The following is a 21,522-nucleotide window of genomic DNA, read 5'->3' as shown; positions in this document are numbered from 1 at the left end:
GAATCCCCCTGGAATCCTCCTGGAATCCCGCTGGAATCCCGCTGGAATCCCCCTGGAATCCCCCTGGAATCCTCCTGGAATCCCCCTGGAATCCCACTGGAATCCCCCTGGAATCCTCCTGGAATCCCCCTGGAATCCCCCTGGAATCCCACTGGAATCCCCCTGGAATCCCACTGGAATCCCCCTGGAATCCTCCTGGAATCCTCCTGGAATCCTCCTGGAATCCCCCTGGAATCCCACTGGAATCCCCCTGGAATCCTCCTGGAATCCCCCTGGAATCCCACTGGAATCCCACTGGAATCCCCCTGGAATCCTCCTGGAATCCTCCTGGAATCCTCCTGGAATCCCGCTGGAATCCCCCTGGAATCCCACTGGAATTCCCCTGGAATCCCCCTGGAATCCTCCTGGAATCCTCCTGGAATCCCGCTGGAATCCCCCTGGAATCCTCCTGGAATCCCCCTGGAATCCTCCTGGAATCCCCCTGGAATCCCGCTGGAATCCCGCTGGAATCCCGCTGGAATCCTCCTGGAATCCCCCTGGAATCCCCCTGGAATCCCCCTGGAATCCTCCTGGAATCCCCCTGGAATCCCACTGGAATCCCCCTGGAATCCCACTGGAATCCCCCTGGAATCCTCCTGGAATCCCGCTGGATGCTCCGAGGAGCGCGGCAGGAAGGATTTTCCAAGCATCCAACCCCGCTTGGTGCAATTCGGGGGAAGATGCGACAAAAGCGTGCTGGGGAACGCCGGCATGGAGCGACTCGGAGAAAGAGCTGGAGCAGCGTTTGGGAATTGGGAATTCGGGTTTTTCCGAGGAGGAATCAGCTCTGGGACAGGGCCAGGTGACTCCTGTGTCCCTCGAGGTGCGGGGTCCCTACCTGGGGGCCGGCTGCACCCCCCGGGATGTCGGGAAGCGCCGATAGGAGCGGCCGGGGCTGCCCGGGAGGAGCGGATGCGGCTGGAAGGGTCTCCTCCTTCCCAGCGGGATTTTCCTCCCGGCGTTTCTGCGTTCACTCGTTAAAACGTGCTCATTTTAAAGCTGGAGGAGTGGCCCGAGCTCCCGAAGCTGCGCTGGTTTTGGGGGGAATAAAGGGGATTTTTTTTCTCTGCTTGTGCTGTGGCAGAAGGCTCAGAGTGCATCAGAGTCCTCATTCCAGCCTTTTCTCCTCAACAGCTTTTAATCCCGTTTTAAACACGTTTATTTGCCCTGAAGTGGTGAAAAACCATCGGAATTAACCAATTTGACCCAGGCCACGCGAGGGCTCAGGGCAGAGCAGGATCGCAGAATCCTGGAATGGTCTGGGTTGGAAGGAGCTTAAATGTCACCCACTGTCCCAGGCTGCTCCCATCCCCTCCAGCCTGGCCTTGGGCACTCGCAGGGATCCAGGGGCAGCCCCAGCTCCTCTGGGAATTCCATCCCACTATCCCATCCAGCCCTGCCCTCTGGCACTGGGAGCCATTCCCCGTGTCCTGTCCCTCCATCCCTTGTGCCCAGTCCCTCTCCAGCTCTCCTGGAGCCCCTTGAGGATCTGGGGAAGTGCCCTGAGGTGTCCCCAGACCTTCTCTTCTCCAGGATCATCCCCAGATTTCCATTCCTTGAATCCCAAACCAGGCTTTTCTCTCCTTTCTGGCTCTAATTTTCCTGAGACTTTGAAAGCAAGCCAGGAGATGAAAAGGAGCTCCAGCCCCAAATGCAGCAAATCCCTTGGGATCGTTCCATCCCTCTCAGCCCAGGCCACTCCCGGGATGGGCCAGGAGTGGGAATCTCCCTCTCCTCTCCTCTCCTCTCCTCTCCTCTCCTCTCCTCTCCTCTCCTCTCCTCTCCTCTCCTCTCCTCTCCTCTCCTCTCCTCTCCTCTCCTCTCCTCTCCTCTCCTCTCCTCTCCTCTCCTCTCCTCTCCTCTCCTCTCCTCTCCTCTCCTCTCCTCTCCTCTCCTCTCCTCTCCTCTCCTCTCCTCTCCTCTCCTCTCCGGCTCCAGTTTTGCTGACTGCTGGAAATAAAGCCAGGACAAAACCAGGAACTCCAGCCCTGTGGGCTCCTCGCAGCCTCCTCTGCCCAGTGCCACCAGTCCCTCCCCAAATCACCTCCAGCTGCACCCTCCCATTGTTCCCCCAGGGCTCCAAACCGGAAAGGCGAGTTGGAGAAAAAATAAAAAAATTAAAAAAAAAACCCCACAACAACAACAACAAAAGAAAACCCCAACAACAGCTTTGGTGCAGGAAATAATCCCAAAGCACCTTTAATTACACACGGCGGGCGCTGCCTCTCCCCGAGCCCGCTCGGGAAGGGGCAATTAGGTCTGGTTATGTGAGCACTGAAAAAATCCCAGCGGCCAAATTCCAGCAGTCCACACCTTAAACTCAGGGGGGCTGGAGCTCCCTGCCTGGCTCTGGTGGAGCTGCACCGCTGCCTTTTCCCATTTTGGGATGGTTTGGGGCTGGAATAACCCCCTGGAGAACCATCAGGGCTCAATTCCTTCTGATTTCCCTTTTCCTTTCCTTTCCTTTCCTTTCCTTTCCTTTCCTTTCCTTTCCTTTCCTTTCCTTTCCTTTCCTTTCCTTTCCTTTCCTTTCCTTTCCTTTCCTTTCCTTTCCTTTCCTTTCCTTTCCTTTCCTTTCCTTTCCTTTCCTTTCCTTTCCTTTCCTTTCCTTCCCTTTCCTTCCCTTTCCTTTCTTCTCCCCCAGCATCACCTCACGCTGTGGTGACGTTGCACAAAAACGCGGCTGTGAAGCCGATCCCTCGGTGACTCAGGAAAAAAGGAGAAAGTTCAGGGAATGTGGTTAAAGCTGGGAATGATCCTGCTCTGCCTGCACGCTCAAACGGTTCCATTCTCATGGGCTCCACCACTTTTATAGGGAAAAAAAAAAACCAAACCCTATTAATCCATGCCCCGAGCTTGCAGCAGGGCAGGAATTCCCATTTTCTGTGATTTTCCAGCACTGATCCCAACACCAGCACCTCATGAAGGCTTCAGCCAGGGGCTGGAGCTCCCAAAGTGGGTCAGGTCACCCCGAAGACAAAACAGAATTGTTTGTTTATATTCTTCGAGTTTGCAAATATAAAGATTAAAAAAAAATAACTGGGACACGTCAGGTTTCCAAGCAGATGAATTTCCCTGTGGTTCTCTATTACTAGAATTCAGGAGAATCCAGGTTGGACCCTTTTCCAGGGATCTCCAGAGGCTGGCACTGCCTTGGATCTCAGGATGGGGCTGGAAAGAGGTCCAGGCTCTGAGTTAAATTTGTATTTTTGGGGCATTTTTGGTGTTTCTAAGGAAGGATGGAGCTGTGATGTGCTGGGAAGGGGCTGATCCATGTCCTGTGGGATGGAGAATTAATTCTCACATGGAATCCGTCTTTCCCATGAGGATCTGACACCTAAACTTGCCAAAAAAAGCTTGTGAGGATGTAAAATTCCAGCTGGCTGTGGTGCAAATAAGATTAAAAACAAATCAACCATTTATATTTGCTCTGATCCTTCTTCCAAAGCCTTTCTAAAATACCATAAACCAGGGCCTTTTCCTTTCCACGTTAAAAATCATGGATTGGTTTGGGTTGGGAGGAACCTTAAAAATTCAATTATCCCAGGGTGCTCCAAGCTGGTCTTGGATACTTCCAGGGATGGAGCAGCCACAGTTCCTCTGGGAATTCCATGCCAGGGGGGAAAATACCCCCAAAAAACCACAATTATCTGGTGCTGAACACGCCAATTGAAAGAAAATAACTTTGAATTTGCTGCTCTGTGGCTTTTGCAGCTGCTGGTGGTGGGAAGGATAAAACCCCTGAGCCAGGTGGTGCTCAGCTGTTAGAGGAGCTGGAGATTTGCAAAGTGAAAAAAATTGTAAATACAACCCCTTGGATTGTGGAGATAAACCCCAAATTTTTGGATGTCCATCTCGCAGCTGGGCCCTGCTGCCTTATCAAATGGGGTTCAGCAGCTGGGTCTGGCACCCCCTGTGTGGAGAGGGTTTGATAAGGAGCTCCAGCCCCTCCTTATCAGCTGGGAGGTGCTGTGGGTGCTGTCCCAGCCCCCCGGAGCCTTTCACCGCCTGCTGGGTTCTCCTTTTCTCCTGAAATCCCTGGGCTCTGTTCCTGCTGTCCCAGGATCCAGGAGGGAGGTGCTGGACCAGCCTTGGGGCTGGGGATCATTCCTGGATTTATTTGGCTGCTGGCAGAGATGGAACGGGGGTGAATTTTGGGGATTCTGCTGCGTCCTGTTGGGGTGTAAATCGTAAAGTTGTGGATTCAAGGAATGGTTTGGGTTGGGAGGACCTTAAATCCCATCCAGTGCCACCCCTGCCATGGGCAGGGACACCTCCCACCGTCCCAGGTGCTCCAGCCTGGCCTTGGCACTTCCAGGGATCCAGGGGCAGCCACAGCTCCTCTGGGAATTCCATCCCAGCCAGGAATTCCTTCCCAGTATCCCACCTAACCCTGCCCTCTGGCAGTGGGAAGCCATTCCCTGTGTCCTGGCACTCCAGGATCTCCTGCCCAGCAAATTCCCAGTGCCCAGGGCTGTTCGTGCAGAGGGAATGGAAAACAAAATCCTGGAATGGTTTGGGTGGGAAGGGAGCTTAATTCCCAGTGCAGGGCCACCCCTGCCATGGGCAGGGACACCTCCCACTGTCCCAGGTCACTCCGAGTCCATTCAGCGTGGCCCTGGACTCTCCCAGGCTGAGGCTCAGCCCAAATGTGTTTTCAGCTTTGCCTTTCCCCGTTTCCCTGCTCTGGTGGAATCTGGGGCTCGTGGAGCTCCCCAGGGAACTCCAGGATGGGGAATCCTTGGGATAGCTCCTCTCTGCGAGGAAGGGATGGCAGAAATCCATCCCAGAGACACAGGCTGCTCCTTTCCTGCTGCTGCGAGTGTTCCCTCACAGAAATCGTGGATAATTCCATCCCATCCCCAGGAATGTGGGGAAACCCCTCAGGCCCAGCCTCTGCTTTGGCACCTGAGCTCTGGAGCAGGAGGATCCCTCATGGCGCTGCTCCAGGGTTAAAATATAACCTGGAAGCAGAATTGCAGCCTGGTCCAGCTCATTAGCAGAGACACCTGAGAATGCAGGAGAAAGGGCTCATTAAGGTGACACTAATTACCCCCTCCCCAGAGGCACGGGACTGAGATTAAAGTTCTTGCCCAGGGAGAGGAAAACCTCGATAAACCCCGTGGAGCAACCCTGGGAAAGGTGTCCCTGCCGGTTTTATTTCCTGGGATCACAGAAAGGGAAGTTCCCGGTGCCGGGTTTGTGTTTGGGGATCATCGTTGCCTGCTGGAATTAGGAGTGCGGGGTGTGGCTGTCCCCCGCTCTAAAATGTCATTTGATGTGGAAAAACACAGTGACAAACCCTGCCAGCAGCACAGGTTTGGTCTCTTGCCAAGGAAATAGAGGTGTCATAATCCTGTGGCTTCTCCCGGAGGGCAAGAAGGGGAGATCTAAGCAATTCCTGGGTTAAATTTTGTGCTGTTGAATGCCTTCCACAGGTTGAGTTTCCCAGTCTCAGGGATGGGGGGATGACTGGGACGCCCCAGGGTGTCACCTCCAGCTCTCCCACATCCTGGGAGAAGTGTTTTTCCAAGCACAGGAAAACGCTGCCAGGTCCCCAAGATCAATCACGAGTGAGCGCCATGCATGACAATGCCATTTATTGTTATTTTCTCTCCAGCACCTCCGTGTTCCTGCGGGGAACAGAGAATTCCCAGCACAAATAAGGGAAGGAGGAAGAACAGCTCGTGCTGCCCCCAGCACCTCTCCAGGTACCCAGCGTGTGACCACACCTGGATTTTCTCACCTCGTGTGTTCATTTCCAAACCAAACACTTTATTTTCCTGCTTTTTCCAGGCTCTGCAGACTGTTTTCTTCCTTCCCAAGGCCCACGCAGCAATAAATTGCCCTGCAGTATCATGGCAATGGTTAACCTTGATCGTGCAACACCTCCTTCCCTGCAAGGTCGAATTCCAAATAATCCTTCAGAGAGGAATGAAATGAAGTCGGGGCTGCTCCCGGGGCCACAAAGACTTTGCCTCCTCCTCCTGGAGAGCACCAAATTCACCAAGTTTTGGGTTGGTTTCATGGTGGAACAAGGGAATCGTGTAAGATATGAAGGAAGAGAAGTGTTTTTGGGGAGCAGAGACAAGAGGGGAGCTCGTTGCTGCCCCACACCAGCAGCAGGATCTGCAGGGAGGGATGGGGATGGATGCTGTGGATCCCTTCTTCTCCAAAGAAAGGAAGAGCAGGAAGTTTTCCTGAGCTCTTCCATGAGGTTTTTTTCCTCCTCAGTGAGACACAGCAGCACAGGAGGGGACACAGGGCACCTGAGACACCCCCAGGACACCCCAAAAAACCCCAAATCAACCTCGCTTTAGGCAGCTCCCCCTGGACCAGCAGCACAGGAGCTGAGCTTTGTGCTTTGGGGACAATTTGGGGCTGCTTTGAGGAAAACAGCTCCTTTGCCCACGGAATCTCCAACTCCAGGTGTGATTGAACCTTCCCTTGCTTCACCAGCGGCTGATTGCAGGGAGGGCACCCTTTTTGTGAAGGCACCCGTCTCCCTTTTTGTGAGGGCGCCCGTCTCCCTTTTTGTGAGGGCGCCCGTCCTGGCACAAGGGGCGGGTGCGACCTTTGAGGAGCGCACCCTCCCTCACCAGCGCTGTGAGCTCGCACAGGACGCGGGACCTGCAGAGGCGACGCTCCGGGAGTCCCAGGAATTGCTAAATCTCCCTTTCCTTCCCCTCCCAGCTTTCCCCGTGGCACAAAGCACGAGGTTAGCACACCTTTGTTCCCTCCGACAGACGCACACCGCAGCCGCGGGCTCGGGGTGACACCGCGCCCGTCACTCCAGGTGACAGTTGCGATGTCCCCCTCAGCGGCCGCGCCACTGCACCACCCGCCCCTCATTACCACGCTCCGCCCATCCGCCGCCACAACCAATCACAGGCCGCCGCCGAGCAGATTGTCACATTCTACTGGTTAATAAAGCTGTCAATCGTTCTCCCGCTTGGTTATGTCACTAATGCGCCCCGCTCTGATTGGTGAATTCTGGATGGGCGTGGCGAGCGCGGCTTTAAAAGAGTTGGTGCGGCGCGCGGTCCCAGTGCCCGTCCCCCCGTGCCGGTGGCCCGTCCCCCGTGTCCCCAGCCCGGCCCGTGTCCCCCCGGTGCCGGCGGATGGAGCTGAGCTGTTCCATGGGGGGCAGCACCGCCGCCCCCCCGGGCCCTGGCCCGCCCGCCGCCACCGGGGCCGGGCTGATGGAGGGCGAGGAGTACGAGAGCCTGCCCAGCGGCGTCGCGCTCGGCACGCACATGGTGGCCGGGGCCGTGGCGGGGATCATGGAGCACACGGTCATGTACCCCGTGGACTCGGTCAAGGTGCGTGGGGACAGCGGCGGAGGTGCCCCGGGGGTGGAAGGAGGTGGGCACGGAGCGGGCACGGAGCGGGCACGGATCGACCGGACCGTACCGGGGGGGAGGGGGGGGGACACGGGCGGGAGAGCCGGGGGATGCTGCGGGGAGCGGGACAGCACGAGTGGGGTGCCGGGGAATTCGGGGGGACGTGGAGAGGGGAGTGTGCAAGCGGTTATTGGGGTGCAGGAAGTTCTGGTGTGTTGGGGTGCGACGGGGGAGGAGTGTGAGAGGGGTGTGCAAGAGGTTTTGGGGGTGCAGGGAGAGGGGAGCGTAAGAGGTGTGCAAGGAGGGGAGAGGTCAGAAGGGGTGTGCTAGAGGTTTAGGGGTGCAAGATGTGCTGGGGGTTCGAGTTTCTGTTTGGGGGGTGTGAGAGGGGAGCGTGCGAAGGGTTATTGGAGTGTGAGAAGTGCTGGGGGTGCAAGGAGGGCAGAGAACAGAAGGGGGGTGCATGGTTTTTTTTGGGGTGTGAGAGGGGAGGGTGCAGGGGTTTATTGGGGTGCAGGAAGTTCTGGGGTGCTGGGAGAGGGGAGTGTAAGAGGTGTGCAAGGAGGGGAGAGGTCAGAAGGGGTGTGCTAGAGGTTTTGGGGTGTGAGAAGCGGGGAGGTGTGCAAGGAACAGCTGGGGTGCAAAGGGGGAAGTTTTTGGGGTGCACTTGTTGGAGTGAAAAAAGTGCTGGGGGTTCAAGGAGTTGTTGGGGTGCAAGGGAGGAAAACCTGCAAGAAATTGGGGTGCAAGGAGGGGGGAAGCATGGAGGGGCTGTTAGGGTGCAAGAAAGGTGGGGATCTGTAAGGGATGCAGGTGGACAAAGTATCTGTGGAATGCTGGGATGTGCGAGGTTCCAGGGACAGGGGAAGGCGCTGGGCAGGTCCCCAAATTTCGGTGTCACCCCCAAATCCCTGCTGGCTCTGGAATTCCGCTCGCCCCGGAGCCATCCCGGGGAGCTTTGCACAACTGCTGGTGAAAAAGTGATGCCACCAGGGCTGCTCCCTGGACTGGGAGATGCCATCAGTGCCCTCCCAAACTGGAACCGGGTCAGGAGCTCCCTGGGTAGCTTTTCCCTCCTGCTGGAACCCCAGCGCAGGAGGGAAAAGCTGCTGGGATGGGGTGGGATGGGATAATGGGATGGGATAATGGGATGGGATAATGGGATGGTGCAGTGTGAGTGGCACAGACCTGGCTTTGTTGGGGTCAGGGTGTTCAAAGAGGGGATTTTGGCTGGTGGATTTTGGAACCGATGATGCTCGACACTCAGGGAAGGCTTCCCAGTGTCTCCAGAGTGGTGGGAATTATCCTGATGGATATTTCCTCCCTTCTGCCTTGTCATTTTGCTGCTGTGGGGCCTTCAAAAGAAGAGGGAAAGCTGGGAGAAGCCAAACTCCCTCGGTGGCGGTGCGGATGAATCACAAGGTGTTGCAATCCCTTCTCCTTTTCATGCAGGGCGCCCTGAAAGAGTAGAAAGAGCAGAGGAGAGGAAATGCTTTGGCTTTTGCAGGTCCTGCCAGTGTGACAAGCACTCAGAGGAAATATTCCCATTTTTTTGGGTTTTTTTTTTTTTTGCCCTGTTTTCCCTCTGGGCCTGTCCCTGCTGCACCTGGCTCATAGATTTGGGATGTCCCCCCTGGGATGTCCATTCTGAGCGTGGCACCAGCTGTGCTGGCACAAACAAACGAGGTGTTCTGTGCCCAGTCATGGCCCGAGCAGCTCCGTGGGTGTTGTCCCTCCGGAATTCTGGAGTTCTTCACTCGGGCATTTCCTCTGCAGGGAAAGCAGAGCAAGAAATGAAAGTGGTGCCCGGCTTCCCGGAGTGGGAGGTGCTTTGGAGGAAAAAAAATTCCCTGAGTTCTGGCTTGCAGGACCGGGTCTGTGCCTTAGGCTGGGGTAATCCTGTTCAGCCAAGTGCCTGGAAGTGCTGGGACAGGATAAAATGCTCCGGCTGCTGTGGAAAACTCCGGTGGAGCCCGGCCAAGGTCCCTGCGTGTGCTGGGGCAGAGCAAAATCCTGAGCTGCAGGCTGGGATCTGCCCCTGCCCTGGGCACTCGCTGCTGTTCCACCTGTCTGCTGTGGGGAAAGGTGACAACTGACCCAAAAAAGGGATTTATTTTTTTTTTGATCCCTAAAGAGCTTTTATTTTTTTTTTTTTTTTTTTGGTAGTGAGTGTAATCTAATAACAGCTCAGCTCCTAAGAGCAGCTCTTTCACTTTATCGTGGGATAAAGTTCCTACAGAAAAGGAGCAAAGCTTTTCCTTGGTGGCACTTCCTGGGTCAGAGTTCCAGGCTGGAGGAGGTCGGGTTTTTCTGGAGGTGCAGGAAGAGCACCTGGGCAGCTCCTGCTCCGAGGGAAATGTCTGAGTTCCAGCGAGTCATTTCCTCCCAAAGAGAAACCGAAAATGTCGTAATTTGGGGAATTGTTTGCTGCAGACACTTGCACAACCCCTGGGCTTGGCGGGGTCACAGAATCCCAGAATTGTTTGGGTGGGAAGGGATCTTAAAATCCCCCGGTGCCACCCCTGGGCAGGGTCACCTTTCACTGTCCCAACCTGCTCCAGCCTGGCCTTGGGCACTTCCAGGGGTCTGGGAATTCCATCCCTGAATTCCTTCCCAATATCCAATTTAAATCTACACTCTTTTCCTCCTGTTATTTTCCAATGTTGAATAATAAATAATATATATATTAAATTTTACCATTAGGCAAAGCCCCCTTGTGCTCCAGCCTCACCTTCCCTTCTCCACTCCCCCTCAGCTCTGCTTGTTTGGATGCTCTGGGCTGGGCTTTTGCTGGTTCTGAGAGTGTTTCTCACAGTTCTCAGGCTTGTTTTCATTTGTGGCTGCTGCAAACAGCTGTGCTGGGAACCCTGATCCCAAATTATCTGGAGGGATCAGCGTGTCAAGGACTCCCGATGGCAGCAAAAAAGGAGTTTTCTGGAGGGTTCCCCTGGAGCCTCCTCCTCCTCCTTCCCTCATTCATTTGGTGATTTTTTTCTGCCGGAGCTGATTTCCCAAAGGCTGTGAAAACAAAGCATGGGATCCCCTCGGGGATGTGAGGATCAGTTTTGCTCCCCTGGGGATTAATTAATTGCTGGGGGGAGAAATTAGAGGTGTGCAGGGCTGGCACCTCCCTTCTTATAGAGGGTGGCAGTGGCTCTGGGGACAAAAAAAAAAAAAAAAAAAAAAAATCATTTTCCATGAAAACCTGGCCTGCCTTTGGAGCTTCCCAGCTGGTCACAAAGGTCCTGGAAGCCCAGCAGAACATCTGAGGGACTCAGGGCTGTGGATTATTTGGGGTTTGGGGTGGGAGATTCTGCATCTCCCCCATTTCCAGCTGCTCCAGGACAGGCAGTTCCTCATGTTCCAGCTGAGGGGGAGTTTTGGGATGTTGGGAATTCCTGGATAACCTGTTGGGCTGACCCTCTTCTCCCCTCCCGCAGGTGTGCTGCTCATTTTGGGGGCTATTCCAGCTGAATCCCCCCTAAATTGAGGTTCAGGGTTCAGACCTGGCTCGTGCCTTGCCCAGCTGGCAGGATCTGCTGGATGCCTGCAGAAATGCTGCTGAACTCCTGCTAAAACCATTTTCTGTTCCCTTTTGTGACCCTCTGTCACACGAACCCGAGAAAAGCAGGTTGTGCTCAGGGAAAATAAATAAAGCAATCCAAAACAAAAGGCAGACGAAGTCTGAGGGTGTTTGTAGGGTATCAAACCAAGCGACCCTCTGCCAGGATGTGAGAAACAGAAACCTGGCTCCTGCTGGGAAAACAATTCTGGGTGAAAAATAAAAAATAAATAAAAACAACCAGAAAACAACACTGGAGTAATGCAGGAGGGCTGGGGCTCTTCCCAAACTGCATCCAGCAGGACAGAGCTGTTCCCAAGGGGCAGGGAACTGCCTCAACCTGACCCTGGCACTCGTGGTGATGTTTTTATTGGGCTTTTTTTGTTTGTTTTTTTCTTTTTTTTTTTTTTTTTTTTCCCTGTCCAAGCTGCAACCAGGACAACCAGGGTGCTTGTGGCTGGCCCTGCACCTCTGCCTTATGCAATGGGGATTAATTGGAGTAGGTGGAAGAGAATTTCTTGGCTGCTTATCAGGGGTGAGGCTCCAGGAGCTGCTTGGTGGCTCCTGATAGGTGAGAGGAGCTGGGGGCACTGCCCAGCTCAGGGAAATCATCTCCTCAAACCCTGATAAAATTCAGCTCCCTCCCACAGAGCTGCTCCCAGCTCTGGGCCTCCAGCTCAGCAGCAGCCACCCAGGAGATCCTGGGTTTGGTAATTCCTTGGGCAGTTTGTCCTCCTAAATCCAGGATTTTGTTATTCCTTGGGCAGTTTGTCCTCCTAAATTCTGATTTTGGTTATTCCTTGGGCAGTCTGTCCTCCTTAATTCTGATTTTGGTTATTCCTTGGGCAGTCTGTCCTCTTTAATTGTGATTTTGGTTATTCCTTGGGCAGTCTGTCCTCCTTAATTCTGATTTTGGTTATTCCTTGGGCAGTTTGTCCTCCTAAATCCAGGATTTTGTTATTCCTTGGGCAGTTTGTCCTCCTAAATTCTGATTTTGGTTATTCCTTGTGCTTTTGATTCTATTCAATCCTGGCTTTTGTTATTCCTTGGATTGTTTTTCTTCATTTTGGCTATGTTTTGGGTGGTCTGTCCTCTTGAATCTTGTTTTTGGCTACTCCTTGGGTTGCTGAATCCTTGTTTTATCTGCTCCTTGGGCTGTTAGTCCTGTTGAACCTGAGTTTTGGTTATTCCTTGGGCAGTTAGTCCTGGCTTTATCTTCTCCTTGGGCTGTTAGTCCTGTTTTAGCCAGGTTTTGGTTATTCCTTGGGCTGTTAGTCCTGGTTTTATCTGCTCCTTGGGCTGTTGGTTCTGCTTTACCCACAGGTGATGGATGTCTCTGGGCTGTGGGGTGAGTTTTGAACCCTTCAGAGCAGCTCAGATCCACCAAAAAAAAAAAAAATCCTCATGTGAGAGCTTTACCCACCTTACATCCCTTTTCCATGAAAAGCTGCCCTGCTCCTGCCCATGCTGGAGCAGCAGGGTCTCTGTAAATTGATTTTCTTGGGGTGTGTGGCCCTGACAGGTACAGGAGTTTCTCTTCCATCATGGGAACTGCTGGGGTGAGAGTGGGAAAAACTGGATCATCCATAAGGATGGAAAATCCTTGGTTTTGCTTCCCAAAAAAGTGGTCCTGCACATAAATGTCACCTGCTGCTTCCAGGGATAAACTGGGATGAGACTGGGATTTTCTCCTGAAATCCTGACCAGCCTCCATAGGAAGGTGCAGAGACCATGAGGGGTCGCGTGGGCAGCTGGATTTAAAACCTGCCTTTAAATTCTGTGCTAATTCATTGCGTTGCTGCCCTCCCAGAGGATTTTCCTGAGTTTTTTGGGCTCCTTTCTGAGGCTGTTTGGAGCTCCAGGGAATGTGGTGCTGTGGGACAAGGAACTTTGCACAAGGCTGCCAAATTCCCTGGTGGAGGGTGATGCTTCTCATGAGCACCAGCTGATGCTGGAGTCTGAAATGCCAGCCAAGTCTCCTTGCAAAGAATTCCTGCATGATTATTAGGGTTTTAAAAGAATATTTTACTACAGAGTCCATAATTTGGTTGGCCTAGACTTGAGTAAACCCAGCTTGGTTTTGTTATTCCGGGTGAAAATCCTGAACTGAGTTCTGGTTTTTTCCTTGGATGTGGAATTGTTTTGGGTTTTGGGGTGGGGGCTCTGAGGTTAAACCTTAAAGTTTTTTCTGGACTGAAGGCTGAGCTGCTGCGTGGCCTCCTGGCTAATTAATGAAGGGCTTGACGAGCTGGAGGGGATCCTGCTGAGGAAGGACCAAGCTTCTCCTTGGAAAAGCTTTAATTCCAGAGGTTCTGAGCCCCTTCCTGGTGTTTGCATTTCGAGGCCGAGGCTGCTCCAGGGGCCGTGTCCCTCCAGGCTGCTTTTGGTGTCCGGAATTGCAGAATCACGGAATTACGGAGTTTGGGAAAGCCCTTCCAAGGCCATCCAAGCTGTGCCCCATCCCCACTTTGTCACCAGCTCTGAGCTCCATGTCCAGGCCTTCCTTGCACACCCCCAGGGATGTGGCTCCATTTTCTGCCCTGGTTTTTGCTCTTTTTTCGTTGTGCAGGAATCCACAAGGATCTGTGGGCGTTTTGCTGCTCGTTTTCCCCTGGGTTGCGGAGGTTTGAGCTTTACCCAGTGCTGGTTTGGCTCCTGGGACCTCTGTCATGTTGTCATTGTCACCTCTGAGCTCCAGGGAATTTTCCTGAGGGGAAAAAAATATAAAATCTTGTACTGAAGTGGTGGCAGTGAGGTTTGGGGCGGTTTTGGATGCTCAGTTGGCTTAAAATCCATGGGAGAAAAAAATCCTGAGGGATAGAAATGCAGCTGGAATTCCCTGGCCAGGCCCTCAAGGGAGAAAACCACTGGGAGCTGAGGGGAAAACGGGGACAAAGAACCTCCCAGAGCCACTGGGGGACACTTTCTCCTTTTGGGGGAATTCCTGCCTGTTCCCAGTTTTCCCAGCTCACCCTACTAGGAACTGCTGGGCAGCTGCAGGAGGGACAAGCTGGGGCAGAGTCAGGGTGTTGAAAACAGGGGAAAATTACAGCCATCCCTGGATTTGTTCACCCAGCCTTTGGAGCAGCCTCATTCCTTGGGTTTTCCATGGATAAAGCAGAGCAGTTTCCTCCTGTAGCAGCCTGGGTGTCTCAGTGGTAGTGTGGACTCCATCCAGCAGGATAAATAAAAATTAGGATTAATAAGGGGCATCCAGGGGCTGAGCAAAGCAGAGTTTGAAGTTCCCTCCTGCACCATCCTCATTCCTTGGGTTTTCCATGGATAAAGCAGAGCTGAGGTTGCTCTTCCCTCCTGCACCATCCTCATTCCTTGGGTTTTCCATGGATAAAGCAGAGCTGAGGTTGCTCTTCCCTCCCTCACCATCCTCATTCCTTGGGTTTTCCATGGATAAAGCAGAGCTGAGGTTGCTCTTCCCTCCCTCACCATCCTCATTCCTTGGGTTTTCCATGGATAAAGCAGAGCTGAGGTTGCTCTTCCCTCCTGCAGCAGCCTGGGTATCTCAGTGTGGACTCCATCCAGCAGGATAAATAAAAAAATTCGGATAAATAATGAGGGGGCTGAGCTTGACCCCTCAGTGATCTCTGGAATTCTGGTGGCTCTGAACTCTGGGATTTGTTGCAGCAGGTGGGTAACCAGGGCCTCTCCCTCGTGTGCTTTGTTGCAGACACGGATGCAGAGCCTGCAGCCGGACCCCAAAGCCCAGTACAGGAGCGTGTACGGAGCTCTCAAGAAGATGGTGCTGACAGAGGGGCTCTGGAGGCCTTTACGTGGGGTTAATGTCACCATGATGGGGGCTGGCCCTGCCCACGCCTTGTACTTTGCCTGCTATGAGAAAATGAAAAAGTCTCTCAGTGATATTTTCCAGTCGGGAGGAAACAGCCACTTGGCCAATGGTATTTTTGGGGGTTTTAACTAAAAAAAAAAAAAAAAAAAAAAAAAAAAAAAAAAAAAGAAAAACCCCAAACCCAAAGGTTTGTGGTTATCAACCTGTCCCTTGCTTGCTTCTCACTCAGCCTGGTGCTCCTCCCAATCTAAATTCGTATTTAATCTCGAATTATTCCAGCACAAATTACCAATTTAGTGGGCAAAAGGTATTGAGGTGCCGTTGTGCTGTTCCTATATTACCATGGAGTCCTTAAAGTTGGAAAAGATCTTCAGGATCGAGTCCCACCTTTAAAGGTACAACCTAAAGATGTGATCTTGTGTTGAAGGCATCACCTCAACCTCTGGAGGTTTGAATTCAGGTATCCCTGGAGGCGCAGAGTGCACTCCATCCTTTGTGTAATTTAATTTTTAGCGGGAATATTTCACTTTTAAGCCCAGCAATAGCAGCAGAAACCCTGGAATTGAGCAGCCGGGGCTTTACCAGAGGATTTGTGCTGGAGATTCCCATGATATTGCTGGGATGTGCTGGTAGGAATCTGCCACGGGGTCACTGAAGGGAATAAAATAATAAAATCCCTTCTGCTCAGTGATCTTTGCTGGGAACACATTCCCATGTTTGCATTTCAAGCAGCTACAGGCCTGCGGTGCCAGCAGGAAAACTGGAGCTGTGGCTTGGTGAGAAATGACCAAAAGTCATTTGGGCAAGAGGGAATTGGAGGTGGGAGCCAACATCAAAGGGAAGGAGTGGCTGCAGAGCCTCATCCAGAGCCGAGCACGGGATGGGTCAGGGCTGGCTGGGCTTGGCACGACCTGGGCGGTGAGGCTTGGCAAAACCAGGCTGAGTAAAGGGATGAAAATCCCTAATTAGGGATGTGCTGAGGGCAGGGTAAACATTGCTCAGGGCTCGCTCCGGCGCCGAGGGTGTCTGGGGCAGACAGAGCTTGGGAATTGTTGTTGGGAAGAGCGGGGGTGGGGGCTGGGAGAGCATCCAGGGTGGGTTTGGTGCCCTGGGAATCTTTGCTGTGGGACCTGGGTGGTGGGACCTGGGTGCTTCCTCAGCATGGGTGGGATCGTGCCATGGATGGGATCCCCCATGGGTGGAGTTCCCCTATGGATGGATTCCCTCATGGATGGGATCTCCATGGATGGATTTCCATGGATAGGATTCCCCTGTGGATGGGATCCCCATGGATGGGATCATCCCATGGGTGGGATTCCCGCCTGGATGGATCCCCAAGGCTGGGATCCCCATGGATGGGATTTCTCTATGGATGGGACCCCCCTGGATGGGATTTCTCCATGGATGGGACCCCCCTGGATGGATCCCCAAGGCTGGGATCCCCATGGATGGGATTTCTCTATGGATGGGATCCCCCTGGATGGGATTTCTCCATGGATGGGACCCCCCTGGATGGATCCCCAAGGCTGGGATCCCCATGGATGGGTTTCTCTATGGATGGGATCCCCCTGGATGGGATTTCTCCATGGATGGGACCCCCCCGGATGGATCCCCAAGGCTGGGATCCCCGTGGATGGCAGTGCCAGGGCAAGCCCTGCCCTCTGAGCCAGGTTTTGTTTTCTCAGGGCTGCTCTTGCCTTGCAGGCATCGCTGGGAGTGTGGCCACGCTGCTCCATGACGCCGTGATGAATCCTGCTGAAGGTAATTCCTGGGATTCTGGGGAGTGCTGCTCCTGCCAGGGCACCCAGGGCCTTCAGTGCTCCTGGCCAGATGAATCCAGGGATAAAATCCCTCCTGGCTCTTCCCCTTCTGTCCCTTGGGAAGAATGGGAAGAAATCCAGGGCTGCCCCAGCTTGGAGACCTCCAAAACCACCAAACCCAGGGGCCTCATTCCTCTGTCCCTCGGGAAGAGAGGGAGAGCAGGCAGGAGGGATTTAACCCTGGATCTCTGTGGTGCATTGTGACTTTCCAGGGGAGGTGTCCCCACTCCACTGCTCCTTGGGGCACTGGTTCTGGTTTTCTTGAGGCTTTGGACTAACCAAGCTGAGCTCAGGTTGTTGGATGAGCACGTGGAAGGGCCGTGATTCCCGGGGAGGTGGAGTGGCAGGAGAAGGCCTCAGGAAAATGAGGATTAACTGGAAAATGCAGCTCAGATGGCAGTGCTGTGACCTGCCAGCTCCTCAGGGTCACTGGGCCGTGCTCCTGAGTGAGCCAGAGCTGGGAATCTCTGAAAGAGAAACCTCCAGTATATCAAATCCTTTTAATCATATCCTGATTAATTTAATTACATGGATTGCCCTCGTAAGTCAGTGGAAGTGACCCCAGCCAGTGAGGCTGGAGGGGGTGTGGGACACCCCCAGGTGATGCTCAGGTGTGAATTCACCTTCCCACCCTCACTGCTGCTGGGTCTGTGTGTGTGCATCCCCACTGAGGGGTCATTAATTAATCCTGAGCAGAGAGGTTCATTAGAACTAGAGGGTCATTAATGAACCCTGAGCAGAGAGGGTCATTAATGAACCCTGAGCAGAGAGGTTCATTAGAACTAGAGGGTCATTAATGAACCCTGAGCAGAGGGGTTCATTAGAACTAGAGGTTCATTAATGAACCCTGAGCAGAGAGGTTCATTAGAACTAGAGGGTCATTAATGAACCCTGAGCAGAGGGGTTCATTAGAACTAGAGGGTCATTAATGAACCCTGAGCAGAGGGGTTCATTAGAACTAGAGGGTCATTAATGAACCCTGAGCAGAGGGGCTCGTTAGCAGGTGAGCTCTGAGCTGTCCCCTCCCTCGCTGCTCCAGTCCCGGGGCCCTGTGCAGCTCAGGGCCGTGGGCTCGGGGGGGGTCGGGGCCGAGCCCCGGGGTCGCTCTGGGGGTTGTGCCAGGCGGGTCCAACCCCCGAGCTGAGCGCTGTCCCTGTCCCCACGCCTGTCCCCGGGCAGTGGTGAAGCAGCGGCTGCAGATGTTCAACTCTCCGTACACGTCGGTGCTGGGCTGCGTGCGGACGGTGCGCCGGACCGAGGGCTTGGCGGCCTTCTACCGCAGCTACACCACGCAGCTGACCATGAACGTGCCCTTCCAGGCCCTCCACTTCATCACCTACGAGCTCCTGCAGGAGCACCTCAACCCCCTGCGCCTCTACAACCCCGGCTCTCACGTCGTGGCCGGAGCCGTGGCCGGAGCCGTGGCCGCGGCGGCCACCACGCCGCTGGACGTGTGCAAGACGCTGCTGAACACGCAGGAGAACACGGCCCTGAGCTCCCTCAACATCAGGGGTCACCTGTCGGGCATGGCCAACGCCTTCAGCACCGTTTACCGCCTGGGAGGGCTTCCTGCCTTCTTCAAAGGTGTCCAAGCTCGGGTCATTTACCAGATGCCCTCCACGGCCATCGCCTGGTCCGTGTATGAGTTCTTCAAGTACTTCCTGACCAAGCAGGCGCTGGAGAAAAAACCGTCCTCGTGAAAGCCACTGGGAATCTCCCTGTGTCTCCTTGAAGCCAGCCCGGCTGGAATTCTGCTGGATTCACATCTCCCTGCCTGGGCCGGGGTGGGGGCTCCTGTGGTGCTTGGTCATTGAGTGTCCTCAGGGATTCCTGGTCACCAGATGTCCCCAGGGATTCCTGTGGTGCTTCCTGGAGATTGCTGGTCACTGAGTGTCCCTGAGGGATTCCTTGGTCACTCAGTGTCCCTGTGAATTCCTGGTCACTGAGTGTCCCCAAAGATTCCTGAGTGTACCCAGGTATTCCCATGATACTCCCCAGGTATTCCTGAGATTTCCTGGGATTGCTGGTCACTGAGTGTCACCAGGGATTCCTGAGTGTCCCTGAGGGATTCCTTGGTCACTGAGTGTCACCAGGGATTCCTGAGTGTCCCTGAGGGATTCCTTGGTCACTGAGTGTCCCCAGGGATTCCTGTGGTGCTCCCCATGGATTCCTGGTCATTCAGTGTCCCCGTGGATTCCTGGTCATTCAGTGTCCCTGGAATTCCTGGTCAGTGTCCCCATGGATTCCTGGTCAGTGTCCCTGGAATTCCTGGTCAGTGTCCCCGTGGATTCCTGGTCACTCAGTGTCCCCGTGGATTCCTGGTCAGTGTCCCTGGAATTCCTGGTCATTCAGTGTCCCTGGAATTCCTGGTCAGTGTCCCCATGGATTCCTGGTCAGTGTCCCTGGAATTCCTGGTCAGTGTCCCTGGAATTCCTGGTCACTCAGTGTCCCCGTGGATTCCTGGTCAGTGTCCCCATGGATTCCTGGTCACTCAGTGTCCCCATGGATTCCTGGTCACTCAGTGTCCCCGTGGATTCCTGGTCACTCAGTGTCCCTGGAATTCCTGGTCACTCAGTGTCCCTGTGATTCCCACTCACTGAGTGCCCTCTTCCCTCCCTTAAACAACAACCAAAAAAAAAGAGTTTATACAGACTTTTATATTAATATATATATATATTTAATAACTTTATTTTGCAGCAGTGGAATTGCAAGCTGCTGTTTTTCTGGGAAATGAGATGGAAGATGGAGTTTACTCCTTGCTGAAGGTTTAGGTTATCCAACCTAAACTGTTTTTTTCTTGTAATTTTTTTTTTATTTTTACAGCAAAGAAACGAAAAAAAAAAAATGTCCTGGCACAGAAGTTAATTTTTATATAAATATAAAATAGCTGGATAATGTTTATCCTTTATTTTTCTATGTAGGCAGTTGGGTGGGTTTTTAAATGCTTTTACAGCTGGGTGCAAAGCTTTTTTAAAAAGGGCTCAGCTCTTCCCTCCTGCGTAAGGAAGACCCAAAATCGTGAATTTTGTGGCCAGATTTCCTTTAATTACCCAGGGGGTGGCCTGGCTTCTGCTCTGAGTATCAAGGTACTTGAGGGGACAAGGAATGGGGACATAACTTTGGGAAAGCGTGGGGCATCCCAAAATCCCTTTGTGTGTGTGTGTGGGGGAGAGAACTCAATTCCATTTTTAACCACTCTCGAAGATGCTGATTTTTAACTGATATTTGCAATTTCAGCTTCCTAAAGGTACATTTTTATGGGCTGTGGCAGCTGGCCAGCTTTCATCCTCCTGGAGTTCATTCCCACTTTTTCCTCCCTGAAGCCCTGATCCCATTCCGGGATCTCTCCTGGGATCCCAGGGGGTTCCTGGAGCTGCTCTGCTCCCAGGAAAGGGAGATCCTGGAGCTGCTGTTTACAGAGTCCCCAGAGCAGCCCAAAAATCCTGGGGGAAATCCAAATCACCTCCCAGGGAAGCTGCTGCTCATCCCTGTCCAGGTGGGACAAAATTCCCACCTGGAGGGGGAAAACGTGACCTGGAGAAGCTCCTCATTCCCTGAGTTTGGTTTTCCTGCTTGGAATGTCGATGGGAAGGGTGGGAATGGCTTTTCCAAAGCAAATCCCATCCTTTAGCTGCTCCTTTGGGAGACCAGGAAGGATTTTTGGCTTTTCCAAAGCAAATCCCATCCTTTAGCTGCTCCTCTGGGAGACCAGGAAGGATTTTTGGGATCCTGGATGTGCAAATCCAAGTAACAGGTTCCATGTCCTTCCTGGGAATGGCTTTTCCAAAGCAAATTCCATCCTTTAACCTCTTGCATGATCAAGAGGGATTTTGGGATCCTGGATGTGCAAATTCAAATTCCAGGGTCCGTGTCCCTCCTGGGAATGGCTTTTCCAAACCTAAATTCATCCTTTAGCTGCTCCTTTGGGAGACCAGGAAGGATTTTTGGCATCCTGGATGTGCAAATTCCAGTTCCAGGGTCCGTGTCCCATTTGAATCCAGGGTTAAATTCCATCCTTCCCAAAGCAAATCCCCATCCTTCAGCTGCTCCCTTGGGAGATCAGCAGCCAAGGACGGATTTTTGGGATCTCTGGGGCTGGAGTGTGGCCCTGGAGCTGTCCCATCACCCAGCTGTGGTTTTTTGGGGTGACACTGAGCCTGTCTCATCCTTTCCCCGCAGTTTTTGGAGCAGGAAATCCCAGGATCCACGTGTGCCTTGTGGGAATGATCCCAGTGTGAAATGAGCTTTTTTTTTTTTTTTTTTGCTGCCTTTTTTTTATTTTTTTTTTTTTTGTGTGTGTCTTAACCTGAAGAAAAAAAATCCCTGTGCCAAAGGCTCCCTGTGCCTTAAAACGGGAAAACCCCGCTGGATTCTCCTGGATTTGCTGGGATTGGAGGTCTCAGAGCTGGGAAATTTTTCCTTGAGAAACTGGGAGAGTCACTCCCACAGCCTGAAAAATTCCCACGGAGGTGGAATTTTGGGAATTTAATGCTGAAGGGACAAAATGTGGGATAATGTGGGGGATTCCAGCTTGTGGTGCAGCCTCTGGAATTCCTGCTCCGTCTTTCCTCTTCCTCTGGATATTTGTGCCTTGGGAGAAGCTCAGCTCCTCCTTGGAGTAAGCTGGGAGTAGGGACACACAGAAATCCTGGATGGGGGATGGTGGGAGGTGGGTTGGGCATCCTGGGAGAGGGGGAGATCCCTGGGAACCTCCCCAGGGATGGGAACAAAATCGAGCAGCCTGGATTTGTTGGGAATTCGCTCCTCCTCAGGCTGGGAGGGAGAAAATCCCTTCTGGGAAAAGGAAAATCCCTTCTGGGAGGAGGGAAATCCATTCTGGGAAGAGGAAAATCCATTCTGGGAAGAGGAAAATTATTCTGGGAAAATGAAATTCCATTCTGGGAAAAGGAAAATCCATTCTGGTAAAATGAAATTCCATTCTGGGAAGAGGAA

General features: G+C 53.1%; 1 protein-coding gene across 4 annotated transcripts; it reads left to right on the top strand.

Moving 5' to 3' along the window:
• The first annotated feature begins 6,991 nt into the window (after positions 1–6,991).
• On the top strand, positions 6,992–19,793 carry SLC25A37 (solute carrier family 25 member 37). Of its 4 annotated transcripts, none has more exons than XM_062510640.1 (4): positions 7,102–7,361; positions 14,630–14,858; positions 16,454–16,510; positions 17,889–19,793. In XM_062510640.1, exons 1-4 carry the CDS (start codon positions 7,161–7,163, stop codon positions 18,212–18,214), a joined length of 813 nt encoding a protein of 270 aa, XP_062366624.1. In that variant the 5' UTR covers positions 7,102–7,160; the 3' UTR covers positions 18,215–19,793. The 4 variants fall into 4 exon arrangements, with proteins under 4 accessions (XP_062366623.1, XP_062366624.1, XP_062366622.1 ...); XM_062510638.1 differs by having other exon boundaries at positions 17,749–19,793; XM_062510639.1 differs by lacking the exon at positions 14,630–14,858 and having other exon boundaries at positions 6,992–7,361; positions 17,749–19,793.
• The last annotated feature ends 1,729 nt before the right edge of the window (positions 19,794–21,522 follow it).

Source organism: Cinclus cinclus, chromosome 29 (assembly GCF_963662255.1).
Source record: "Cinclus cinclus chromosome 29, bCinCin1.1, whole genome shotgun sequence".
NCBI classification, from domain to species: Eukaryota; Metazoa; Chordata; class Aves; order Passeriformes; family Cinclidae; genus Cinclus; species Cinclus cinclus.
The sequence above is the reverse complement of the archived record's forward strand: the minus strand, read 5'-3'. Positions and strand labels throughout refer to the sequence as shown.

Excerpts from the sequence above, each read along its gene's own strand:
- SLC25A37 (XM_062510638.1), top strand. The coding sequence starts at position 7,161 with ATGGAGCTGAGCTGTTCCATGGGGGGCAGCACCGCCGCCCCCCCGGGC. Across the intron at positions 14,859-16,453 it reads AAACAGCCACTTGGCCAATG|GCATCGCTGGGAGTGTGGCC; the intron begins GTATTTTTGGGG and ends CTTGCCTTGCAG. Across the intron at positions 16,511-17,748 it reads CGTGATGAATCCTGCTGAAG|TGGTGAAGCAGCGGCTGCAG; the intron begins GTAATTCCTGGG and ends GTCCCCGGGCAG.